We start from the raw sequence: 24,700 nt of genomic DNA, 5'->3' as shown, positions 1-24,700 counted from the left end.
GCTTGGGTCCTTATAATGTGTAAAGATTCATTTATTTCACCTTTTGAACCTGCCTGACCCCCTGGGCTTGTGTTGGGGAGGGGGTAGAGGGCTGGAGAGGGTTTTTTCCCTGGCACTTAGAAGTAGCTGGCAATTAGGGTTCTGGCCCTGGGGCTGTTGCTATGATAGAAGCTTAAAAGGGAGGTGGGGGCTCAGCCAGGGAGGCGCTGGGAGCCAGGCAGGGCTTGGACCACCCGAAGGGGACTGGGGGATGGTGCCGAGCAGAATTCCCCAGGCTACTGCCTCTCTGGCTCCATGGTGTCCCACATTTTGTCACTTAGGCACCCTGACCTTTGAAGACCCCGCCCCACACCACACAGGTATTAAAATGCATACACCTCTCACTTTCACTGTGATTGTTGAAAAGATTTTAAAAATCATCTTGCCTTTGAAATCATGTGCTCTGAGTACCTCATTTCATTTACGATGGCCGATGTTTCTTGGCACTCATTGTGTGCACCTAGGAATTCCTGCAAAGGGAGAAACAGCTACCCTTCAGACTGTTTTCCAATATAATGAAACTTTTATGAATACTAAATTTAGCCATTAATGAAGTTGATATAATATGAAGTTGTGCAGACATTTTAATTAAACACCCATTCATTTCAATTTTATGGTTTTCTTTTCATATTTGGAATATATATATTTAGAGCTCAAACATTCTACTAGCACCTGAAAACAAAGGCTGATAGCCCCAAATCTGATGACCCAAGTACTTAATGATTCCCCCTTTTTCTTTTTTCTTCTTTTGTTCTTGCTTTCCTTTGGTGCATGTGTGACATACATTTTCCTTTCCGTAAGTCTTAGATTAAGGTCTTAGTTTCCTTGGAATAAAAAAGTAGTTCTTGTTGGTGGACATTACTCTCTTTCAGGACTTTGATTCTGGTTCCTTCTGTTTTGTGTCTCATGGCTAGTGCTAGCGACAGAGGGGCATATTTTTCAACCTCTCCCTGGAAATCTGGGGCTTCTTTCATTTCTTGTCGAGAGAAACAATGCGTCTCTGTTGTTTATACCTCATCAGAATAGGATGAGCTCTTTCCCAGGAAGTCTTAGCACCCAAGGAAGATCACCCTTCCTGCTCTGCAGAACCCAGGTTGAGTTTTCTAACCAAAGGCATCACTATTCCAGGGGTTGGGGCTCTCTTGAAAACTCGAAAGTGTCTACCAGAAAAGCACCTGTCCCACAAATGTAAAATGGACTCTTTTGCTATCCCCCAAGTTCATGATTTCAGGGATTTCACATCTTTTGTGAGTGCGTGACTTTCCAATGGTTCTGTTTTCTACTCTTGGTGGCCAAGTATTCCTAGATTTACAATAAGATTTGTTTTATTTTTAAAAGCTGCAAATTCCAAGTGCAACCATCAGTTGACTTCTGTCTGAAACCCTTTCCTGGTGGAATTTTATTCTTGCAGACATTGCACAGTTCAAAGTTCATAGACTTGAAATCTGAAGATTTCTTTGGGATGAAAACATCTGAGTCTGCGGTACTGGCAAGTGAATATAGCATCATATAGTCTGGGCATGTATATGGCTGCATGGTGAATTAATACTTGTCAGACCTTGTTATTGTGAAATAGCTGTGGCAAGGTAATGACCATCATTCGTTTTATTTTATTACTTTTTCATTTGATTTCATTTAGGCTTTGGCAAAGGTGAAGGGACTAACTCGTATTTCCTGTTTATGTTTGATATCCAAAAGCCTCTTGGGGGAAAGTGATACTAGCTGAAATTATATAAATTAAACAGGAAATTTGCTAAGATACCTTGAGAAACTCGGAAATGAGAATATCTAGCTTTAACTATTTGGCCACCCCAATTCTTGGCTCTCGCACTCATGATTGGTGAAGGAGGTTCAGAGAGGGCCTGAAGCAGGTGTGGTGCTCATCGTGAATGGCTTTCTTATTTGCAAATGAAATGGTGGTTAAGTTTTAGGTCCATAAGCGCAAAAGCTAAGTCTGGCTTAGCAGCTAATTTAGAATAGGAAGCCAACTGAATGATGAAACTTCAGGTTTTCTCAGCGTAAGAATCATCCCTAGACTTGTTAAAGTTCTTGAATTTATGAGCTGGTACATCCGTGAGGCACTGTGGTGGGGGCCTCCTTTGGGAAAGAGACCATTCTAAGAGGAGATGCAAGAGCAGACATTTGGTTCTGGGACAGAGGCAGCATGGTGTACTGGAAAGCAGTAGAAGCTCAAATCCCACTTTGACACTTACCAAGTAGGTGACTAACGTTCAGATAGACTGTTCTGGCTCTAATTACAAAGGCAATAGTTGTTTCATAGAAGCAAAAAGAAGAAAACAAAAAACACCCTCAATCTCACGCAGTCAGAAAACAATCTACTCTTAATTTTGTATGGCTATCTTTCCAAATCCTCTTTCATGTATAGGCAGACCTTGGAAATACTACAGGTTGGATCCCAGACCACTGCAATAAAGCAAGTATCGCAATAAAGCAATTAGTAATCTTTTTGCTGGTGGAGGGACTTGCCTTCAATTTGTGAAAAACGCACCATCTGTGAAGCTCAATAAAGTGAAGGGCAATAAAACGAGGTCTGCCTGTATAGACCTGTGTGTCTACCTAAGTTACGAAAATAAGGTTGCACATGGCATTTTGTAAACCTCTCTTTTCTCCTATTGTTCAATTCTGAACATGGTTCACATTATTTTTAGTGGCTGTACAATGTCCCATCTTATGGATATATTTTAATTTATTTACCCAATTCTCTATTGTTGAACATATAGGTTGCCCCAACTGTTTATAATTACAAAATGGCTGTGATAAATACTTGTAGCTAACTGTTCACTCAAGTTCAAAATAATAGTATTTCCTTAAGGAAACGTTCCTCAGAAGTCACTTTTCGGATGAGTGGGCATGTACATTTTTTCTTAGAGTTTTATTGAGATTCTTGGATATGCAGATCCATGTATTTCTCAACATGTAGGACTTTTTGGTCACTATTTCTTCAAATAATCATTCAGTTCCTTTCTCATGCTCCTTCTGGGATTGTCATGATGCATACATGAATCTGTTTAATGGTGTCCCATAAGTTCCCTTGACCCTTTTTACTTGTATTCTTTTTACGCTTCAAACTTAATAATTTCAAATGACCTCTCTTCATGTTTGCTGATTCTTTCTCCTGCCTGTTCAAATCTGATCTTGAATACCTCTAGTAAAATTTTCAATTCAGCTATTGTATTTTTCAGCTCCAAAACTTCCTTTTGGTTCTTTAAAAAATAATTTCTATCTCTTTTTTAATATTCTAATTTTGTTCTTATGTTGTTTTCCTGATTTCCTTTATTTCTTTCTCCATATTTTCTTTCATCCCTTTAAACATATTAAAGACACATATTTTAAAGTCTTTGCCTAGTAAGTCTGATGCCTATGTTTCTTCAGGGACAGCATCTGGAGATGTATTTTGTTCCTTTGCATGAGCCATGTTTTCCTGTTTCTTTGTATGCATTGTGATCTTTTGTTTAAAATAGCGTGTTTAAAAAACCAACCACCTCTCCCAGTCTTTGCAGATAGGTGGGAAATACCTTCACCCATTGGCAGGGTGGGTTCTGAGGCTTGGAATCATCCTTGCATGAAGGCTTAAGGTCTTCTCAGGCTTTTTCTGGACATATATCTTCCTGGGGCCTGTATATATGATTTTGTCCAATCCTCCCTATATGGCTTCTTTTAAGTGTCTTCATTTACCTCGGAGTCTCATCCCTGTTTATTCTTGGGCCTTAGCTGTTTTATTCTATTCCCTAATCGCTAATCTCTTGCCTCAGGAGTCTGCAGGTCTATAGTAGTTCTCTTGCAATTTTCATGAGCCATGCTGGCTGCTTCCTGCAGCTTCCTCTAGCCTGAGGTCCAAGTCATGGTATGTTTGGCTGTCTGAGCTCCAAGTCAGGTGACACAGAGACCAATTCCTCATGCAGCCCCCAGACAGGTTAGCACATTGCAAAGTAGGTCCACTCTGTTCTCTCTGATTCGAGGAAAGGAACTGGGGACTGGGTTGCCACTTCCTTCAAACTGCACCATCCCATGCCAGGGAGGGAGCAAGGAAAGGATGAATACAAAGACCACAGAATTTCCTACCTTTGAAATGTGGCTTTTTCTTGATTGGGCATTTACTTAGGTGCTGTGGATATTTGATTTCCAGAGCTCCTATAAAGTTCTTTTAACCAGTCTCTGGTTATTTATTTAATGTTTCCATGGGGAGCATGTGCCTGGGGCTTCCTACTCTACCATCTTGCTAATGTCACTCCTGGGCATGTGTATTTTTAAGGTTCTAGACAAAATAATATGCTTTGAAGACTGTGAGAATCCTGCATCCTATGAGCCAGCACTTACCAAAGTTTGGGACATTTAATTTCTCAAGATGCTCTGGTAAAAAAAGAGGGGTGGGAGAGGGTTTCTTGGTCAAACAGGTTTTGGATGCACAGCAGGCATGATATTGCCTATGGACAGACACATATTAAAAGCTCTGGAAAGTCCCTCAATAAAGAAAACCATTCAATTCTACTAATGCCAGCATTTCCCAGGCTTAATTGACGATAAATACTTTTTTTTTTTCCTCTGAAGGATCAATATCCTTGAGAACTCATATTCCTTAACAAAGTATGGAAAATGCTGCTTTCCGAGGGCTTGCTCAGGCTCCTTGTTGACAGGTAGCCAAACTGAAACCAAATGTCTTGTGATATATTCTCAAACAGCTATGGTATCACAGCAAAGCTGCAGTGGAACCCAGGCCTAAAATCCTCTGAATGCCTGTGCCAGTCCTGCCTCATTCATTTCACCTGCTTCTAGAAGTTCCAATGCCCCAGTCTCCAGACAGGAAGAAGTTTAAGGCCAGGCAGGGTAAGACAACAGCACCTTTATCCATCAGCCTCTTCTGGAACATTGAAAGAGATTGTCTCAAAGATGGTATCTGTGTTTTTGGTCTTCTTGGAAAATATTGCACTGTTTTCTCATTGACTTTTGTGTTTTGATGCCAAAAGAAGGATTCTCAGGTAAGCTTGTTTGTTTGTTTGTTTGTTTTAATATTGGATGGCCTCATGGTCTGCAAGAATCAGATTGCATGGTTCAGTTTAAGTCCCCTGCAAAACTCACCATCGGCTACCAAGTCTGTTGGTCTTTTCTATTATGGATTGTCATAGGACTGGCCTACTGTATGAAACTCACTTTCCTGAACTTTTATGAGAGCCAATGATATTTTCTCTAGTTGTTTAATGTTTCTGTGTCTTGTCTCCTCAGCTAAGGGAATAGACTTCTCAAAGATGGATGACATAGTCAGGAAAACAGAAGCCACTCTATGTAGTGGAGGTGTGAAGGGGGTAACATTGTGATTAGAGCCTCCACAACCATTAGAAAATCTGGAGATTGCAGGTGAGGGAAGCTTACTGAAGTCCTCAGTCTGAAGCACTTGAGTGATTATTCGAGAGCTTGCTGGGAAGGTCCTGAAATTCTCAAGAAAATCTGCGAAGCTCCTCCCAACTCCTTCAGTTGGCACCGATGTAAGTCATTCCTGAAGTTCTTTGGAAATCTCACATCTATAAACCTCACATCATCTTATGTACTTGGCTGCAATTGCCTCCAGAGAAAAATGACGTCTTCGCTTCTACCTTCCATATCTCACATCTATGCCTCTCCTGGATTCTAACTCTAACTTAGAACGACATGGGGAAGGAGGTTCTGGGAAATGTAGTTCCTACCTTTGTGCTACAGAGGAATCCTTGGAAGGAGATTGTGGTGATGCTGAGTTGACAACAGATAGCAACAGCACAGCTGGAAACCACTCTTTGCACAGTAATTGTCACTAACTAATTAACTGATGGAAATGCACGTGTAGAAGTAAAGGCACCATCTGCAAGTGTAGTTGGCTGGCTAGATCACTCTCTCCGAAGGTCACTGTCTTGACTGCCATCCCGACTTATGCCATATTTGAGTACTATATTATCAGTTACTTAATTCTTTTCATCTAAGTGATTACTCTTTCATTTAAACAAAATTACTTCAGAGGAAACTCTGTGTATGAATTCCACAAATGGCAAAGCAGTATCATTTGCAGTACATAAAAGATATCTGTTTAAAAAGTGAAAGCAAAAACATGCTGCAATTTCTAGCTATGTATTTTTGCTCTATCCTCCCTCTTCCATCACAACACCCCCAATTCCCCTTTCAACTGGAGCAGGTCAGCTTTTGCCTGAGTTACACCCTGGGGGTTCCTCCTCAGCTGAAAATATTGATCCCACTGTTGCTCAATAGCTGGAAAGATCTGAGTACCAGTTGATGCATTTGGAGGTGCTTCAGTGAGATGACAGCAGGGAAGGTAACTCCTAGCTTAGTGTGACTAAAAGGCATTTGGTTTCAGGTGAACCAAATGAAGAAAGTGTCTCCATGCTATCCTCAAAAAGGAGGACTCTGCCTCGTGTGGCATCTTCTGTAAATAGGTCTTAGAATCTTTGGGGGGAGAGATTTTGTGAAGAAAATCCCAAACCGTCCATGGGAATTTCCCTTCCAAATGAAGCCATAGCTGTTACAGCCTTTCTGAGTGGTAGATGTGGCCAGACCTTTACCTTCCTCCTGGTTGAATTTGGGGACTACCCTTACAGCAGGAGACCGGGGAGTTATAAAGGGAGGGCAAGCAGGCAGACAGCTTAGGGGAGAAAACCATGCCCGCAGGCCGGGGAATGGAGGAGAAGCTTTCTGGGGTCCCTTTCCTACTGCGAGACCCCAAATTTGGGTTACATTTTAAGTAAACAAAGGTTGTTGGAAGGGGTATGTGGCAAGACGGAGGGGCTGTGCTACTTTGGGCAAACTCAGCCACACACCATTGCTCCTGGGTGAGCACGTGTGTGTGCGTGCACGTGTGGGTGTCCCTGAGGTGCTGTGTGCCAGTTTGGAGCCTTCCTCTTAGCCCACTTCTAGCCTTTCCCTCTGCAGTACCTGAGCACTGCCTTTATGATGTCACCAGAACACACCTCATCCTGGAGGGAAGAGGCCGGACAGTGAGGAAGGCTTGAAGGCAGGCCAGCTGGTCTGCTAAGGGACCAGAGCTGGGCACCTGAAGGGAGCCTTGAGTCTTTCTAGAGAGCAGCTATTTATGGAAGGCCTGGGTGGGCCTGGCTTTCCTATCATCTGGAGAGGAATGGCAGGGGCAGATATGGGATGGGCATCCTGAGCCCGTGCTGCTGGGGTCTCAGAGGGCACAGGAAGAAATTCTGGCTCCAGGTTCTCTGTGGGTGGAGCTTTGAGAACCCATTTGTTGTCACGAGTGAGTAATGCGAGCCAACTTGGGCTGCAGCTTGCAACATTTCAGGCCCTGGCGTCAAATTGTCTAACAATTTGGGGGTGTTGAGTTTTCTCTCTCACCTTCTCCTATCCATCTTCCTCACCCCCCTTTCTGAGTGTGCCTTTCACCCCAGCAGTCTAGCTTCCCCTCTTATTCTGGATGTTGGGGGCAGGTTGCTCTAGGAATGGGGGCCAGACTTGGGCAAACACATGCCCAATGCTGCTTGCACAACCGTGTATCATACTGTGAGCCGCTAATACATACAGCATGTCTCCCACACGCGCCCACACGGGTGTGGTTAGCCCAGCCAGCCACACAGGCATGTTGGGGAAGTGCCACCCCTCCCTAGGCAGCTATTAAGCCATGAGTGTGACAGCAGTGTGGTCAGGTGGGTCAGGTGGTGTTTGGAGGGTTTCTTCCTGGATGGACAGTTTGTGGGCCTGGGGTGTGAGGGAATCTGGGGTGACGTTTGGGGATGCAGCCGTGGCAAAGGGCTGGGCACACAGACTGGCCATCTCCCTGAGGCCACCTACTTAAACCCTGGCTTCCATCCTGGGCAGCTTGCCCTGCCCCTCACCCAGCTCTGTCTCTGCTCCCTGCAGGACCTACTACTGCTCCGGGGGACCTGCGGGTGGGCCCAGCCCCGACCACAGACCAGGGAGAGTGAGGCCTCTGGGGGCTCAGGAGGAGCTACAGACCAGGCAGGGCCTGTGATATGCCTCTGCACAGCCACTGACGGCCATCGGAGGCTTTTGTTCGGCTCGGTCATGTGGGAACGGTGTCCTGGGGGAGCCGTGAGTGCGTTTCCAGAACTGAGTGACAAGGTGGGGGAGGAAGAAGATGGGGAGAGAGAGGAGGAGGGATGGGAAACAAAAGGGAGGAAAGGTAGCTTGGGGGCCGTGGGCCTAGTCAGAGAGAGTGCAGCTCCCTAGGAGACAACTTTCTGGAAAAGAAACACTGTGCATGTGAACACTTCTTTTTGCAAGGTGCCAGTGTCTAGGCCGAGAAGCTGCTCCTTCCATGGGCGGAGAGCTGCCTGTGGCAGAAATTGACTCCTGAGCCCAGCGGGCAGAGGAGGAAAGAACCCCTGGGACAGGCCAAAGGGAGGCAGCTGGAGCTGGGCAGGGAGGGGCTCTGAATGAGAGCCTGGCTTGTGTCTGGCATGGCCCTCAAAGGGAAGAAAGAAAAGAAAGAAGCGGAGGGGACCCACGTTTCCTCTGCCTCCATGATTGTTGGAGGGGGGACGCTAGGAATTTGCAGTGCGGCGCAGTTCAATTGCAAAATGACTTCTACGGGCTTCCAACCACATTTGTTTCTGTTTGTCTGCCCTGTTGGCCTCCCCACCCACCCACGCAGCCCGGGGAGATGGGAGATAGAGGAGCTAGCAGCCAGTGTGAAAAGCCCTTTTGTGCTCTGCGGCTGGAAAGGTCTCTCGTGCTGCTCCGAGCACACTCGGAGATGGGGATTTGTTCCTTTAATTGATAATGAGTATCAGAAAGGTCATATTTACATTATGAGCTGGGTGGGAATTGTGTGTGTGCCAACAGTGGGGGAAGAACTCACAAAAATAAATGACATCCAGCTCTGTGTGTTTCTGGCTGTGGGAGGTGCAGAGAGGGTGCAGAATCCAGGGATGCTGAGAAATGAGAAGTGGCAGAAATGAAGAGGGGACAGAGTGTAGAAGGAGGGCAAGGGGAGAAAATGAGAATGGAGGGAAGGAAGGAAGGGGGTCCCGAGAGTGACAAGGTTGGAGGCCATAGGTCTGCAGAGAGACGGGGGAGAAGGAGAGCAGCAAGTGGTCCAGTGAAAGCGCCCACAGAACTGTCAGATTAGATTGCTTTAACCGTCCGTTATGAGCAGGGAGGGGAGCCACTCCCATCATCCTCCTGGAGGTCATTCTCAAATACCCACACTGTGGCCAAAGAGAAGTACAAAGAGGGTCACATCACCATCGTGGTCAGAGCTGTTGAGTGGCTCCCCACTGACCTCCTCAACACAGCTCCCCAGGCCCTGGGGGCTCTGGGCCTGCCTACCCTCCACCATCACATGCCATGAGTTTCCCTGGCCAAGTGGCACCTCCTCCCCAAAGCCTGACCTCGTTCCTGAAAACTCCACTATGTCCTGACATCCCTGGCCTTCCCCCATCCCAGAGTTGTAACTCACGCCATGTTGTAACTGCCTGTTTAGTTGTCTGTTCCCCCAGGGGACTCCAAGCTCCCTGAGGGTAGGGACCTGGCTTAGTCACATGAGCACAGTCATGTTTGTATGTACAAATGGCACTCAGTGCACATTTGTTGAATTGTGTGGCACCATTTTAATCTCTTCTAGCAGAGTTCCCAGAAAAGTCTTGTCCCTTATTCTTACATGTGGGGGCTTGGTGATCTCTGGGGGCAAAGACCTTACAGAACAGTGTATCTGGTTTCTGTTGGAGGCTCCATGAGGCGAGGGGATAAGCCGAGTGAGCAACAGTTTCCCTCTGGTTGCCTTTTGATTGGAAGCACATCCGTCAGAGGGGTGCCCCGTTCCTTAGGTGCTGGCAGCGAGTACTCAGGAAAAGATGGGAGACCAGAAGAGCCTCCCTCTTTTCTCCTGCAGACATCACTCATGACTCTGGGCAGGATGGAAGAACAGGAAGCTGCCACAGGAATGAGCCTGTCAGTGGGACCATCACAGAAAGGCCCCCACTACCAAGACTGAACCAGGGTCCCCTCCTGGGCTTGGAGTATTTAACCTTTAAACAATGTGATGCTTCCATATGTCACTAACAAGTAAAGGTGAGAGTCAGCAATTTGGGGACATGGCTTCCAGCTGGTCCCCTGACTGGAGAGCCCAGCATGGCATTAGTGAGTGGGTAATGAATAGCAGGGGAAACACAGTTTCCATCCACATGGATAGGAAGGAGGGAGATTATTGATGCAGGAAGAGAGGTGTGTGTGTGTGTGTGTGTGTGTGTGTGTGTGTGTGAGAGAGAGAGAGAGAGAGAGAGAGAGAGGGGGAGGTAAACCTGGGGGTGGTGGGGAAACAATATAGGGACCATGGACAGAAGAGAATTCTGTTTATTTTTATAAATAATGTCAATAGTTTTTCTTTGAAAACATAAAACCGAAAAATTATTTTCATGTGTTCTTTTCCATAAACGGTATCATACAACAGTCATTTGTTTCATTTGGCAGTGGGAGAGGGAGGAAGCCGCCACCACTCTGGTCATGTATGGAAAGTGGGCCACTGGTGGCATGGAGGTTTGCACCCTTGCTCTGCAGGGCAGCTTGGGCGTCATAGGCCTGGAAAGGGACATCAAGGTGGTAGAGAGAGGGTGGAGGGAGAGTTGAGCATCCGTGTAAGTGTCCATGTTTATTTCATCCTTTCATCAAAGAGTTGGGCATGGAAGGGACAGTTTTATGCATGTTACCACGTGCCATCCCCTGCACCTGTCATAATAATTTGTTCTCCATATTGATGGAGAACCACCTATGGGCAGCATAGTTCTAGGCACCTGGCATACAAGGATGTGTAAAGGAGACAGTCTCCTCATTGTCTTTTGTGATAACATTCTAAAATTGTAGAAATGTCTGTCTCATATAAAATATTACAAAATCTATTATAAACCCCTGCTTGTTTTTATGTTTAATGATAATAATAACAATAGCTCTCATTAATTGACCGCCCATATGAGCAACCCTTTGCCTGCTTCCTTTGATTTAATCTTCATTATGTGGATATCTAATATTCCCACTTTACATGCAGGAAAACTGAGGTTCATGACTGGAGTGCAAGACCAGTCTTTAACTCTAAAGCCCACGGTCTAACCACTGCGTTTACTATGCATCAAAAGGACTCATAAATAGTGGGCCCCCTTCAGGCTGTGTGGAATTCCTGGGGTTGGATGCTAGAGAATGCGTGGGACCTGGGAAGGGATGGAGTATACAACGGGGAACCCGTTCCATGTGAGACACCCTGCAATTAGTCAGTTCCTGCTTTTTGATTCGTCTTCCCCTAATGTGTGTTCATCATGTAACTCAGGAAAGATTGCTATTCAGGGAGGGAGGTAATTAAACTGTCTCAACCGACGCGCTCAGTCTCTGAGAACAGACCTGTTTGATTCTGCAAAGGAAATCATTGGTATTTTAACAGGAGGCAGGAAACTTTTGATTAGCAAGTGATAGATAAACAGATCGATGCCTTTTCTGGCGACATTTTCAGCTTCATTATTGTCACTGGAAAAGAGAGGGGGCAGACGTGGAGGAAGAGGAGAGCAGGTCGTGGTGAGTCCTTTGGGGCTTGAATCAGCGAGGTGCTGGGGAAGGGGCAGAGCTGGGGTCCTAGGAAGGCGACGCTGGACCTTGGTCCCTGAGTGCCTGTCCCTGCCTGGGGTGGTGGGAGAGGAAACTAAAGCCCCCTATCTGACGGAGTTCAGGAGCTGGCCCTGCAGGGACATCGCTGCCCCAGCCGCGCCTGATGACATTCTCCTGGCAGCCAGGCTTCTTCCTGATTGTCTAAATCTCGTTCCCACCCGCTGCAGCCCCTCCGCTTTATTGCCGCTCTCTCAAGGTCAGGGGGAGTTAAGACCAGAGATTATACTGTGTCAGTTGTGCCTTTTTGAAATATGACTCAGTGTAATCTCTTTCCACACCGGAGGAGAGATGCCAAAATCGCACTTCAATCTCAAGCTCGCAACGGGTTTATTGGGATTTTAGCAGGGCTCTGGTGAGATAAGGCCGTTTCTTCTCTCAGGGTGCCCTTTTACAAACTTTGGTTAAGTGAAGCCGTAGCTTAGCGGGGGCAGGTTTCCAGATGTCACAGACCCTGTGCCCAGTAGACAAAGCAGAGGCTGGGCCACCCTGTGCCATTGGTCCTGTGCCAGAGCAGGAGGGAAAGGCAGGCTCCCTGGCAGCTGTGCCGGCTCCACACTCACGCGCCTTCCGATTGGGTGTTTGGTATTAGCCACACGTGGGTTCAAATCCCCGCTCATCTTTCTGAGCCTCAGTGTCTCCATCTGTAAAATGGAGGTAACATCCCCACCTCTCATGTTTATCCTGAGGCTTTAAGATAATGTAGGAAAAGCATGTGGCCCTTAGTGGCTGCTCACTAAATGGGAAATTAATTCTGCTTTCCCTGATTTTGGCCTTTGTGTATTAAGGTAACTGGTGAAGGGTGGGGGAAGAGTAAAAGGTAGCCAGAACATTCCATGGCGCTATCTGGGACATATATAGCTGGGGATTTGCCAACCCCGTCCTTGCCCAAGCACGTTGGGGACATCCACCGGTGATGTGACGGCCCCGATGATATTGGGTCCCGGTGGTTCAGTCAGTAAATGTGCATGTGCCTCTTACTGGATGGTGAAAGGAGATTGGGTCTGGAGGGAGCCCAGCAGCGAAGGGGAGGTGCTGGCCGTGAGAAGGACAAGCCCGCTGTTTGGGTACCAAGATCCCCACCCCTAGTTTCCTGCTTCACCACATTGGTCCCTTGAGTTTACCGAATTTCCCCCCACCTGGGCTCCCATTCTGCACCTAAGAATCCGTGGGGTATTGGCTGCTGACAGCTCTCCATCAAATCCCACTCTGGGAGCCGTGTGTGAGGGGACGTCACTTAGGAGCCTCGGTCTCCTCTTCTGCATAGTCCATCACCTCCTGGGACTGTGATGAGATGAGATGAGACCACAGTGCTCACCGCTCAGCTCACCGCCCGGCACCAGGTGGAGGCTCCACCAAGTAGCCCCAGCAGCGCTGTTCTCCTGACCCTCCCCCTCCTTGGTCAGCCAATGAGATTCTCCTATTGTTTGCCCCGCCCCCTTCCTGGCCAATGGGTGGACACGTGATCCGAGCTCAGTATTTAAGAACCACTCTCCAGGTGGAGCGCGGCTGGAGCTCCGGTCCACTCTGAGGAGAGCTTGGGCAGGTCTTGCTTCCCCAGGTACCTCTCTGCCCTAATACTTTGCCTTTTCCTTTAATCTGAGAGCTACCCGATGCCTTTCCAGACACTTCCCCTGTGCTTATGCCAGCCAGGGATGGTTTGTGCTGCTTGCCACCAAAGAACCCTGACAAATCCCCCCTGTGTCCCTCAGGTATTGAACATTTCTCGGTTATTTATGATGCAGGCAGGGAGGACAGCCCCTCTGCCCTCATCTCCTCCACAAGCCCTGCCTCCCTCATCCCACAGAGCAGGACTGATCCTCAGGAAGTCAGCGCGAGAAGGGGGTCAGGAAACACTGTGAGCAACGTCAGCCTGGCTTCCCTGACCCCGGGATGCGCCTCTAAGAGGGGTCTTTGGTTTTGCCCTCTTAATGAATCCCCTCATTCTCTGAGGCCCAATCCATTACTCGAATTCTGGTGCTCAAATCCACCTCAGCTCTCTTCTCGACTTTGCTTGCATCCCCCACCCCACTTTCTCTTCCAGTAGCTATTTCTCAAGACTCATAGAATTGAGCCATTGGGCACTCCCTGATTTGCGGTAGGGGGAGGGGAGCTACCGTGGCCAAGGGGACTCACTGTGATTCTCTTCCCCAGACCCTCAGGGGCAAGAGAAGCTCCTGCATGTGTGTGTGTGGGGGGGGCAGCCCCTCCCAGCCTCCATAGGGGACCCTCACAGCCTCAAACTCTTCTTGCCTTCAGTCTGGGAAGATTCCAAATCCTCATGGTTCCCCGGCTTACCCTGGGGCAACTGCTATGGTCCCGACTCTGGCCCAGAGTGAGGCTTGGGGGTGAAAGGGGGCTATTTCTATTCTGACTGCCTGTTGACCTCTGATTCATTAGCTGCGTGAAATCAAATGTTCCTGACTGGCCAGCACCGGTGGGCTCACAGCCATGAGATCAGTCAGGCCTGCCTGATGTATCTGTGGCTCGGCTCACCCCAAATCAATGCCATGGTCCTCTCAAATGGAGGCTCCTGGTGAGAGGGCATTGATTTCTGGGCCTCCAAACTGCAATGCTAAAATTCCATTGTCTTTTCTGTCCCAGGCTAGCCAGTAATATTTCTCCCCTGTTCTTTGGGGAGCACTCTACCATTTCTAGAATACAGCTCTGGCAAATGCTAGGGCTCCCCATGAGGCAGAAGGAGAAGGCCATGACTCTCATCTCCAGCATGTGGGTCAAGCTGGCTGCTGCACCCCTCTACCCTATTCAGAATTTCTAATTCCCTTCTCCATCCCTCTGTTTCTAAGGCCTTTTTAGCAAGTCACCAAACCCAAGTCACACTAGCAAGAAAGGAACTATTTGGGCTTACGTAACTAGAACATCTTAGAATTCTGGGCTTCAGGCACAACTGTGTTTAGGAGCTAAGACATTGTCACTGGGACTCTGTCTCTAGCTGAGCCTCTCTTACCTCCACTCTCTTTTCTTTGGCTCCATTTTCATGGTAGCAGGATGGCGGCCAGTTTCTCCAGGCTGACCTGTGCCCTAAGGCGTACGTTCAGTGAACAGAAAGTCTCTTCCCTGAGCCGCTAATGATGGTCCTGGAATTGACTCTTTTTAACGCTGGTTTGCCTAGTTTTGGACACGTGCCCATCCCTGAATCAACTACAGTGTCTAGAAAGATGTCATGCTTGATTAGGTCTGACCGAGATCACATGACCGCTTAAAGATAGCCCCACTCAAGCTGCACAGACAGAATGTGTGATGGGTGGTTCCTGAAAGCAATATCAGATGTTGTTTCCAGAAGAAGGGGATGGGTGCTGGGCAGGCAGGTACCATGACCACCTAGCTATGGGCAGAGGAGGGTCCCAGCCCTTATACAATTAGGGCAAGAAAACTCTCATTCAGGTCAACCTCACTCAGTTCTTGAGGGGACAGGTGGAGCCCCACTCATGGGGAGCAGCTGTATCTGTATTCTTTCTCTTTTCCCACCTGACCAAGTCCTGGCCTTGCCTTGCAAGCCGCTGATCCAGGTCCTAGAAAGGAACCAAGATGTAGAGACAGGGTTCTGGGATATAGATAAAGGTCAGAGGAGGGGGAGACCTTCTCCAGCTCCTGAGCAACAGCTCCCCTGGGCTTGGTACCCAGCTTCTGCCTACAACCTGACAATCTTGACTCCCTGGCCAAGAGGTGTGGTAGTTTCTCTAGGGCACGTGGGAGTGGCCATCGGTCACAGAGCACTCAGGCAGCGGTACTTGGCAGGGGGTTGAGAACCCCTGAGATCTTGTGGGAAGAGGTAAGCGTTTAGCATCTGGTTACAGCCAAGGGCTCTGAAGTCACACCTGTCCTGGGTTCAGATCCTGTCTGCCACATCCATGGGCAAGTGTTGTAGCGTATCTGGGCCTCAGTATTCTCATATGAAATGGGGTAATGATGGTAACAATAATGATGGGTAATACTCAATGAACATGTTATGTGCCTGGTGCTATGGACTGAATTTGTGCCCCACCCTGCCCCATTTATATGTTGAAACCCTAACCTCCAATGTGACTGTATTTGGAGACAGGGCCTGTAAGGAGGTGATTAAGGTTAAATGAGGTCATTGGGATGGGGCCCTAATCCAACAGGGCTGGTGCTTTATAAGAAAAGGAAGAGACTAGAGCCCTCTCCAGGCGAGCACAGAGGAAAGGTTATGTGAGAACCACCGAGAAGGTGCTTGTCTGGAAGCCAGATAGAAAGGCCTCACCAGGAACGAAACTGGCTGGCACCTTGATCTTGGGCTTTACAGCCTCCAGGGCTGTAAGTTTTTGTTGTTTAAGCCACCCAGTGCTGTCTATGTACTTTGTTATGGCAGCCTGAGCAGACTAACACACTTGGCTCTGTTTTAAATACCCTTTCTCTCCATTACCTTGGAAACTATCACGTGATGTGAGGTACTATCATTTGCATTTTACAGGTCAGTTCTCGGTATTTGAGGTCCAGAGAGATTAAGTCACTTGCCCAAGGTCACACAGCTAGTAAGTGGCAGAACTGGAACTTGAAACCAGGCAGCCTGGCTCCAGAATCAACGCTTTAACCACTAAGCTACACCTACTCGACTGGCTTGGTGTTAAAATAAATGAGATACTATATGCAAAGGGCTTTGCACGGTGCCTGGCATACGGGAAGTGCTCAGGAAATGACTGAAAGCCCTCCTTCTCCCTGCTGACCTGTGACCTAACACAGGGCTTGCTGTCATGCCCCCTGCCCCCCGCCTGAGCTGGAGAAGCTGCATTGCAGGGTTTCCATGGCAGGCTGGGCCACGCGGGCAGCATGTGGCCCTATGGCTGCTCCTAGTTCCCAACAGCACACGTCAAGAACCCACCATCAGACACTCCTGTTTGCCCATCTCACCCATCACCAAGCAACACAGTGCTGTGGGAGGCTGAGTAAGCAAATGGGAAATGAAAAGGGCTTTGGAAACAAAAAGCCACCTTGGGCAAGGTGTTTGTCTATAGGGCCTCGTGACTTTTAGGTACCAGGCAGGGCAAGGATCCTTGGCAGTGGGACGTTATCGTCAGGCTGGATATGGAGGTGTTGGGAGGTAGTTTCAGGGGTCAGAGGCTGATGACTATCCCACTTGCTTGCAGCAGCTTCAGCCCCAAAGCGTCTCCGTTTTTATAGCGACTGTGGGTGGTGATGAGGCAGCAGGGGTGGAGTGGTAGGGTTAATGCCATGAGAGCTGAAGCATGCTGGGAACAGTGGCAGAGTAGTGGTGGGCAGGGCTGACCACTCAGTGTAAGGGGGCTGGGAGGCATGCTGCAGGGGGTCCCGATGGACAATTCTAGTTCAGTCCACAAGCCAATCTTTAAGCACTCAGATCACAAAAGCTCAAAAGGGACAGCCCATTTCGGAGACCATCTTCCATGAGCTGGAGAGGCCCCAGGCTGGAGAGAGACCCTTCAGAGCCTCCTGCCCCCGTGTTTCAAGGTGACCCTGGCCTTGAATGGATGCTCTGTCTCATTCTACCCGTGATGGAGGGTGGTTATTAACAAAAGTGGGACTCACTGCTGATTACCTTCCCCACCCCATTAATTTTCATTTTCCCTGAATCCTTCGAGGCAGGCTGTGGGCTGCAGCAGTGAGGTGTGCATGTTACACTGAAAGTACCACGGTGACTTGCTCCTGATTTCTGAATTAGAACATCTTGCCCCTCTGCCAGGGGCAAGTTTTTCTGCTCCGTGTTCTGCTTACACATCCACTCTCACTTATCATCAGCCACTTCTCTATTCTGCCATATAATCCAGAGTCCTTTGCTTTAGCCCCTATGCTGGGAGCATTGAGAAACCACAGGTAGGCTAGGGGATCCATCTCACACCTGGCCAAAGGACCCTGCCAGCAGAGAGAGCTGAGCCTGGGGAGAAACCAGTGTAGCCCCCAGCCTGAACAGTAGCTGGCTTCTCCTTTGGGCAACCTGCTACGTATAAGTGATCAACAAGGGGTCTTCTGGTACAATATTTCAGAGGGTAAAGGTTTGCCCATGGAAGTACTAGTTCTCGGGACTCAAAATGCAGCAGAACCACCTAGTGAGTTTTACTAACCGGTGCCTGGTGGGGAAGGTACCTGGGCCTGTCTTCAGAGATTTAGTTTCAATGATTTTGGAGTGTGGCCCACGTGATTCTAATATACAGCCAGGGTTCGGAACTACTGCTACCATACGTGGCCTCCTCCCCTTCATGCAGGTGAACACGTGACTTATGGACCACCTCCCGTAATCAGTATTTTAATACTGCATCTAGTCACCACAAAGGAATGAATCTCTAATGGAGAAATATAGGGAAAGGGGAAGTGGTATGTGGGGCAGGTGGTAATGGTGTGCCTCTTTCTTGAGAGGTGTAAGTTGCTGTGTAACTCACAAGGCAAGCCCTCATGGCCATAGTTAGTACTGTTCCCTGTTTTTGGAGGTGGTGCCTTGCTAGGGATGAAGCCTGTGTTTTTTCCTTTTCTTCATTAGGAGGAGTTCCCAGCTACAGGGACGGACAGTGTCCTTGGATTCAGTAAGCGTGGCCTCCTGGAAAAGGTAGGAGACGGGTAACGCAGTTGCCCTGAGACCGGAAGCAACCCAGCCGGAGTTGGGTGTTCACTGTGGGGACAGGGGGTGGTGGTCCTGAATCAGTGCCTGGTGGGTAAGGGAACTGGCCCGGCCTGAGCTCATGGGGAGACCGTCCAGGTGTGGAAAAGCCAGGTGCTCAGTGGGCTCGTTCGAGGTTGTGTGGACCCATGGGAGCTCGAGTGTTCCACGGTCGGCCTCGGCTGGGGTGTGTTTCCTGCTTTGCTTGCTTCTGAGGAGAGGTTTCGGAAAGGCCTCTGGTCCCCTTTGGAGCCCCTCATCTCGGAGACCTCATCCTCAGTGTGTGGTGGCCGTTGGCTTTGCTCCCTTGTCCTGTGCTTGCTGCGGCTACTTGCTCTCTCTCTGGGACTGGTGACCAGGACCACAAAGAGCAGTCCCGGCCAAGTCACCGCCTTGGCAAAGGCCCGGGAGTAGGAATAGACTTGGTGTGTTCCAGGTACAGAGGGGAGACCATCGCCTCCAGAGCACAGATGATTGAGTGGGAGAGTAGTGGGCGCGGTGTTGGCGAGGTGACCACTTCCTGCTCATCCCAGGTGGGACGGGGCAACACGTGAGGGTTTTAAACACAGATGTGTCAAGATCAGCTGTATAATTTCTTAAAGACCACTTTGGTTGTCCTGTGGGGAATGGATTGGGGTGGGCAAGAGTGGAAGCAGAACTGGATTGGGTCCACGCTTGGTGCCCCAGGATTGGTGGCAGCAGTGGACATAGAGAGAAGTGGGAAATGCAGCATACATGTTTGCAGTTGAGCGGCGGGAGTCCCAGGACCTTCCCCAGGAGGAAGGCTCTCTCAGTAGCACTATTTGGGGGGTGGGGGAGTTCCCCAAGGGTAACCGCCTCCCTTGTGTGCCCGCAGGCCCAGCAGCTCTGGGAGTGCCTTTGTTTTCAGTCTGCTCTGCTGTTTGTGATTAAATTGATCTGCATGTAATTGATGCTGCTTCTCGCCAACCTGCAGACTGGACCCATATCAATGGGGCCGCATTGTTTTCCACAGCACAACTGCTCCACAAAATCCTCCTTCCTTCCCCTTACCAGAGGAAGGGAGGGGGTCAACCAAGAGTGACAACAAAAATCTTGGCCCTTATAATTTTAATGATTTCTAAAGAGGGTCAGCCAGGTTTTCAAGACAACATGTGTTCCTAGAAAACGGCCCGAGCTTGGAGACATACAGGCATTATCCTATTCAAATCACAAACAGAAATCTTCGCTTTCCGCCATCTCCAGTTAGTCGCGTCGGAAATTAGAAGAGCTTGCATATTCACTGTAGTCGGGTTCTGTCAAATTGGAAATGCTTATGATAATCGGGACGTGGCATTAAATGCAAAGTTGTGGAGTGTGTAAATAACCAATTCTGAGGTTTTTAAAGGAGAAGCTTGTTTGGTTCTGAGAGGCAGATTCTCCGCAGTGGAACTAGCTTTTGCCCTTGCGTGATACGGATGTAATTTGAAGTATCCCTGAGTGTTCTCCTCGCACTGTTTATTTAAGGTATTTATACAAGAATAAACTATTGAAATGAAGCCGCATGGGTTGAGAGGGGCTCCCTGAAGCCAGAGTGATATTGATTACAGTCCCAGAAGACTGTGGTGTCAGGTCACCTTCCCACCATTGATTGTTGATCACTCTATAACGTCCCCTTCTCCAGCCCTCCCGCCCCTCCCCTCTGCCCATCACAGACACATTAATTGTGGGGACAAATTTAATCATTGCTCCCTTGCAGTACTGTTGCGATTCCCAGTCATTTTTCACACAGTAAAATTGTGGTTAGGCTGTGGAAGGGGAATTGTGAGGAAAGCAGGCTACTGCGGAAAGATACAACGTATTTCCATCGTTTAATGAGTGGAGCTGGCAGCCTACTTAATTCTGTCTGATGAAGCTACAGCTCTGTCTGGGTGTTGGGCTGGGCAGAAGAATGCAGGATTGACTCTTTCAACTGCGAGGAAAATTATCCTGTCTTTGTTCATGACGGGCAGCCCTCTCTGCCCTCTGGGGGTGTGATGGCAGAAAATGAAACAGCCTTGCAGATTAGCTACTGGCCTACTTAACCAGGACTGATAACAGCAGGGGCCAGGCCAGCAATTACCTCTGCGGTTGGTGTTAATTTCATTGTCTCTGTTGCCTGTTTGGAAAAAAAAACCAAACTAAACACTTCTGGAGTGAAAAGATTTTAATCTTGCCAATATAGATAGCTAAGTGAATACTTATTTTGCAAAGTAAGATCTAAATCCTTACCAGTTTCAGTTTTCTTCATGTAATGGCAATGTCACCAACATCATGTTACACGTAGTCATTCATTCATTTTGTAAATATTTTGAGGCGAGGTGCTGAAAATACACAGAGGAACAAAACGTACAAGGTCCCTGCTTTGATGCAGTTGATATTCTAGAAAAGTCAATGCTTTTTAAAAAACCTTTGTGGTAATAGGAACACAACATGAGATCTCTCCTCAACAAATTTTACTGTTATTGTTAACTCGAGGTACAATGTTGTAAGCAGATCTCTAGAGCTTATTCATTTTACTTACCCAAAGCTTTATGCCTGTCGATTAATAACTCCCCCTTTTCCCCTCTCCACCCAGGCCCTGGCAACCACCATTCTAGTCTTTGATTTTATGAACGTGACTATTTTAGATGCCTTGTGTAAGCGGAATCATGTCTTTGTGTGTCTGGTTTATTTCACTTAGTGTAATGTCCTTTATGTCCACCCTTGTTGTTGTTGTTGCAAATGGCAGGTTTTCCTTTTTGAAGGCTGCATAGTATTCCATTGTGTGGCTAGACCACATTTTCTTTCTCCATTCATCCACCAATGGACATTGTGGTGGTTTCTGCATCTTAGCCATTGTGAATAATGCTGCAGTGAACATAGGGGTATGCAAATGGCCAACAGGCATATGGGGAAAAAAAATGCTCTTTGTCACTAATCGTCAGGGAGATGCAAACCAAAACCACAGTGAAAGATCACTTCACACACGTCAGGTTGGCGTTATATAAAAGCAAAACAAAACACAACAAGTGCTGGTGAGGATGTGGAGAAACTGGGAGGAATGCAAAATGGTGCCGCTGCCGTGGAAAATAACATGGATATTTTTCATACAATTAAAAATAAAACTACTATATGCGTATGATACAGCAGTCCCATTTTTGGAACTATATCCAAAAGAATTGAAATCAGGATCTGGAAGACATATTAGCATGTCCATGTCCAGAGCAGTGATTTTTAAGTGTTAGTATGTTTCAGAATTCCCCAGAAGGGTTGCTAAAATGTTAGTTGCTGGGCTCCATTCCCGCCCCATAGTTTCTGATCCGACAGGTCTACGGTAGGGCTCTAAAGTTTGCATTTCTCACAGGTCCCCCGGTGCTACTGCTGCTGGTCCCGGGAACCCCACTTTGAGCACCATTGCACTAGTTTAGAGCAATGGACGTCCAGTCCGGTTGCACATTAAATCACCTTTTGAAAAAAATACCAGTGCCTGGGGGCCCACTGCCAGGGACTCTGATTGAATTGGTCTGAGCTGGGGTCTGGGCAGGGGTGTTTTTTGTTTTGTTTTGTTTTTAAAAGAGCACCCCAGATGATTCTGTGCAGTTGGGTTCCAAACCCCTTTTCTTCACCTAAATGTGAAGAGTAGAGGATGGAAGCGGTGAGCATCACAGCTAAGAGTCTGACAGATGTCGCGTGGCGCTCGGGTTCCATTCCTTGCCCTGGCGAGTTACTTAATCTTCCTGTGCCTCCTGGTCCTCATCTGTAACAATGAGCATATCTGACTCCGTAGAGCTATTGCGAGGATGGAGGGAAGGAATATAGATGCTTGGCGTATACCAAGCCCTTGATGCATGCTAGCTCTTAGTATTGTTTTTAGAGTGGTGCACACTGCGGAGCTCTGCCAGTTTTAATCTAATTACCTGGTATATTTCCAGTAAAATGCCTTGCCTGTTCAGATCCCGGTAGAAGCTTAGGCTATTTGTCTTTCTTAGACTTGCCATTTGCTCTGATGTTGTCTAGAAGCATCTCGGCCCCCTTCCTTCTCTTTCTTCATTCAACCACCAATAATAAGGTCCTCATGCTTTTCCAACAGCCCCGACTTCTTAGCAAAAGTGTCTTGTTTGCAGCTGTGGAAACATTCGTCATCCAGTGTAACTAAGCAAACCACCCCGCCCCGGGACGTGTCTGATACACATGCTGGAGATGCGGTGCCAGGAGTGCAAATGGTACCCGAGTATAATTCCTCAAATGAGCCACAGGCACGTAGTGAAAGCTGTCGGAAGCCAGAGGACCCATTTTTAGAAATTTGATTGGCAGTCAAGTTGGCTGCTCTTTCCATCTCTTTCTCATGGCCTGCTGTGGTTTGTGCTGTGCAGAAAAAAAAAAAAAAAAGTCATCACTTTAGGGTGTGGGGTGGGGAGAGGATGATGGGAACAGTGAAAAATTGGGGCAGGACAGTGTGTGTGTACATGGGAGCCTTGTGAAAGGTGTGGTGAGGGGAGCCTGGGCTGGTCTAGGAGGGTGCTTTGGAGTGGGGTTGGGGTTCACAGAGGGAAGGCCAGGGAGGAGAATGTGTGCTCTTGCATTAGCCGTGTGGGAGCTCACATAAGCTAAATTTATACATGGCGCCCACTGAGCCCAGGAATGCAGACTAGCTTCAGGGTGGGGAAAGCCAGGGAGTGGGTCCAGGACCAGTTGCCCAGAAGCTCTTCTAAAACCGCCTGAACTGCCTTTTACTCCGGTTATGCAGGGCACACAGCATCCTCCTGTGGGTCACCCACAAATTTAGGCTGTGTGGCCTGCTGGTGGAGAATGCCAACTCCGGGCTCAGAAACAACCTTAGCTGGCGTCCTCACGGCTTCCTCTTGCTTGATGTGTGACCGGAGGCAAAGTACTTCATGTAGCTGCGTTTGTTCCTGGTCTGTAGAATGGGTATAGTAATAGCTCGGTAGCCAGAGTGCAGGATTGTCACAAAGTTTGAATGAGATCATGTTTGTGAGGCACTGACAGCCCCTGGAACACGGTGACTGCTGCCCTTCATCCACCCAGGAACTACCTAGTCACACCTACTTTGTGCTGGCCTGGCTCGAGGAGCTGGCCTACAGGGGTGAAGAGGGCAGGCGAGGCCCTTGCCCTCAAAAAACATATATCCTAGTGCAGAGAGGCTGAATCAACAACTAAATAACAGTAAACAAAGAAGGGGAGGGGGAGTAACACTAAATGCTTCACTGATAATTAAAATAGGGTGCTGTGAAAGAGTGAAGGGGGCCCGCTTTCCATTGGGGGGGCAAGACGAGGTCTCTACGAGGAGGAGGTATTTAAGTTGAGATATTTATTATGAAGAGGTAGCCATGCAGATATCTGTGGCAACAGAATTCTGGGCAGGGGACACCTGTGCAAAGGCCCTGAGTCTGGGTGCAGAGGACGGATGGGAAGGAGGCTGCCACAACGTGAGCCAGGGGGAGAGGAAATGGACATGAAATGGTGGGAAGAGGCAGGAACTAGATTACATAGGACCTCGTGCACTCTGGGAAGGACTTTGGATGTTCCTTGAGTGCCGTGGGAAACCCCGGGAGGGTTTGAATAGCGAGAGATGACTTGGTTTGACTTCTATGTAAAGATGACGCCTGGGGCTGCTGTGGGACAATGCATTGACGGAGTGAGAGCAGTTGCAGGGAGACCAGTGAGAGGGCTCCTGCCTCTTGCAGAGGGAGAGGCCAGCATCTCAGCTGCTGCTGCTCACTTACTTTCAGCCCGCCTGCCCACGCCGGGGAGGGAGGGAGCCCACAGCCTCCAGTCCAGCTTCCCATCACCATCACCCAGTGGCCGTGGGGGGAGAAGGGGTTCGATCCTCCTCACAGCACACCCACTGCCGCAGTGAAGTGAGCTGAGGTGCAGCTGGAGAAGAGACCCCCCCCCCCCCAGTTCACAGGTCCCCCGAATGCCCGCCTTTCCCGCAGGGCAGCAGGACCCTGGCCTCCCTCTGCCCTGGCTAGGAAGCGGCTCCCTGAACCGGCAGGTTTTCCTAACCAGGGATGGCGCTGGGCGGTTTCCAGGGGTTTTCTGGATCACTTCCGCTCTTGGATGCAAGCACATCACCAACATGTGTAGGAAACATGCGTGCTCTGCCTGCTGCCCAGACGCCCGGCCAACCCTTAGGAAGGTGTTTGGAATTTTTATCCCCGTCTTGCTGGGTCCATCTGGTTTGGATACCGGAGGGGCCTGAGCCTGGATGTCTGACTGGCTCTGCCCCCAGCCCTCTGGCTCTCTCACAGGCTTGTCTCTGTGTGAAGGCCACAGGCCTTTGGGGTAGAAAGGAACTAGGGAGGCTTGAGGACAAAGCGTGGCCACACGGAAAGCATCGCTTGTTCGTGCAGTTGGCGCAAGTGTCCCTGGGCAGGTTGGCAGCCTTGGGTCTGTCAAACCAGGTTTCTGGGAGCCCCCACTCCC

The 24,700-nt window shown here is 48.6% G+C and overlaps 1 protein-coding gene across 5 annotated transcripts in view; it reads left to right on the top strand.

Moving 5' to 3' along the window:
- The first annotated feature begins 11,394 nt into the window (after positions 1-11,394).
- The window catches only part of LOC141567512 (uncharacterized), a 290,200-nt gene continuing 276,894 nt past the window's right edge, over positions 11,395-24,700 (top strand). For all 5 annotated transcript variants that reach the window (XR_016022095.1, XR_012490185.2, XR_016022096.1 and 2 more), the window contains exons 1-2: positions 11,395-11,580; positions 18,158-18,223. Coding sequence is in view for 1 of the 5 variants with exons in the window: in XM_088800347.1 (XP_088656473.1) it covers positions 11,494-11,580; positions 18,158-18,223 (153 nt within the window). In the remaining 4 variants the exon portion in view is untranslated. The remainder of the gene's footprint in view (positions 11,581-18,157; positions 18,224-24,700) is intronic.

The sequence above is a fragment of the Rhinolophus sinicus genome, chromosome 8 (genome assembly GCF_057876585.1).
Source record: "Rhinolophus sinicus isolate RSI-liver-muscle chromosome 8, RSI-T2T, whole genome shotgun sequence".
Classification (NCBI taxonomy): Eukaryota; Metazoa; Chordata; class Mammalia; order Chiroptera; family Rhinolophidae; genus Rhinolophus; species Rhinolophus sinicus.
This window is presented reverse-complemented; position numbering and strand designations above follow the sequence as displayed.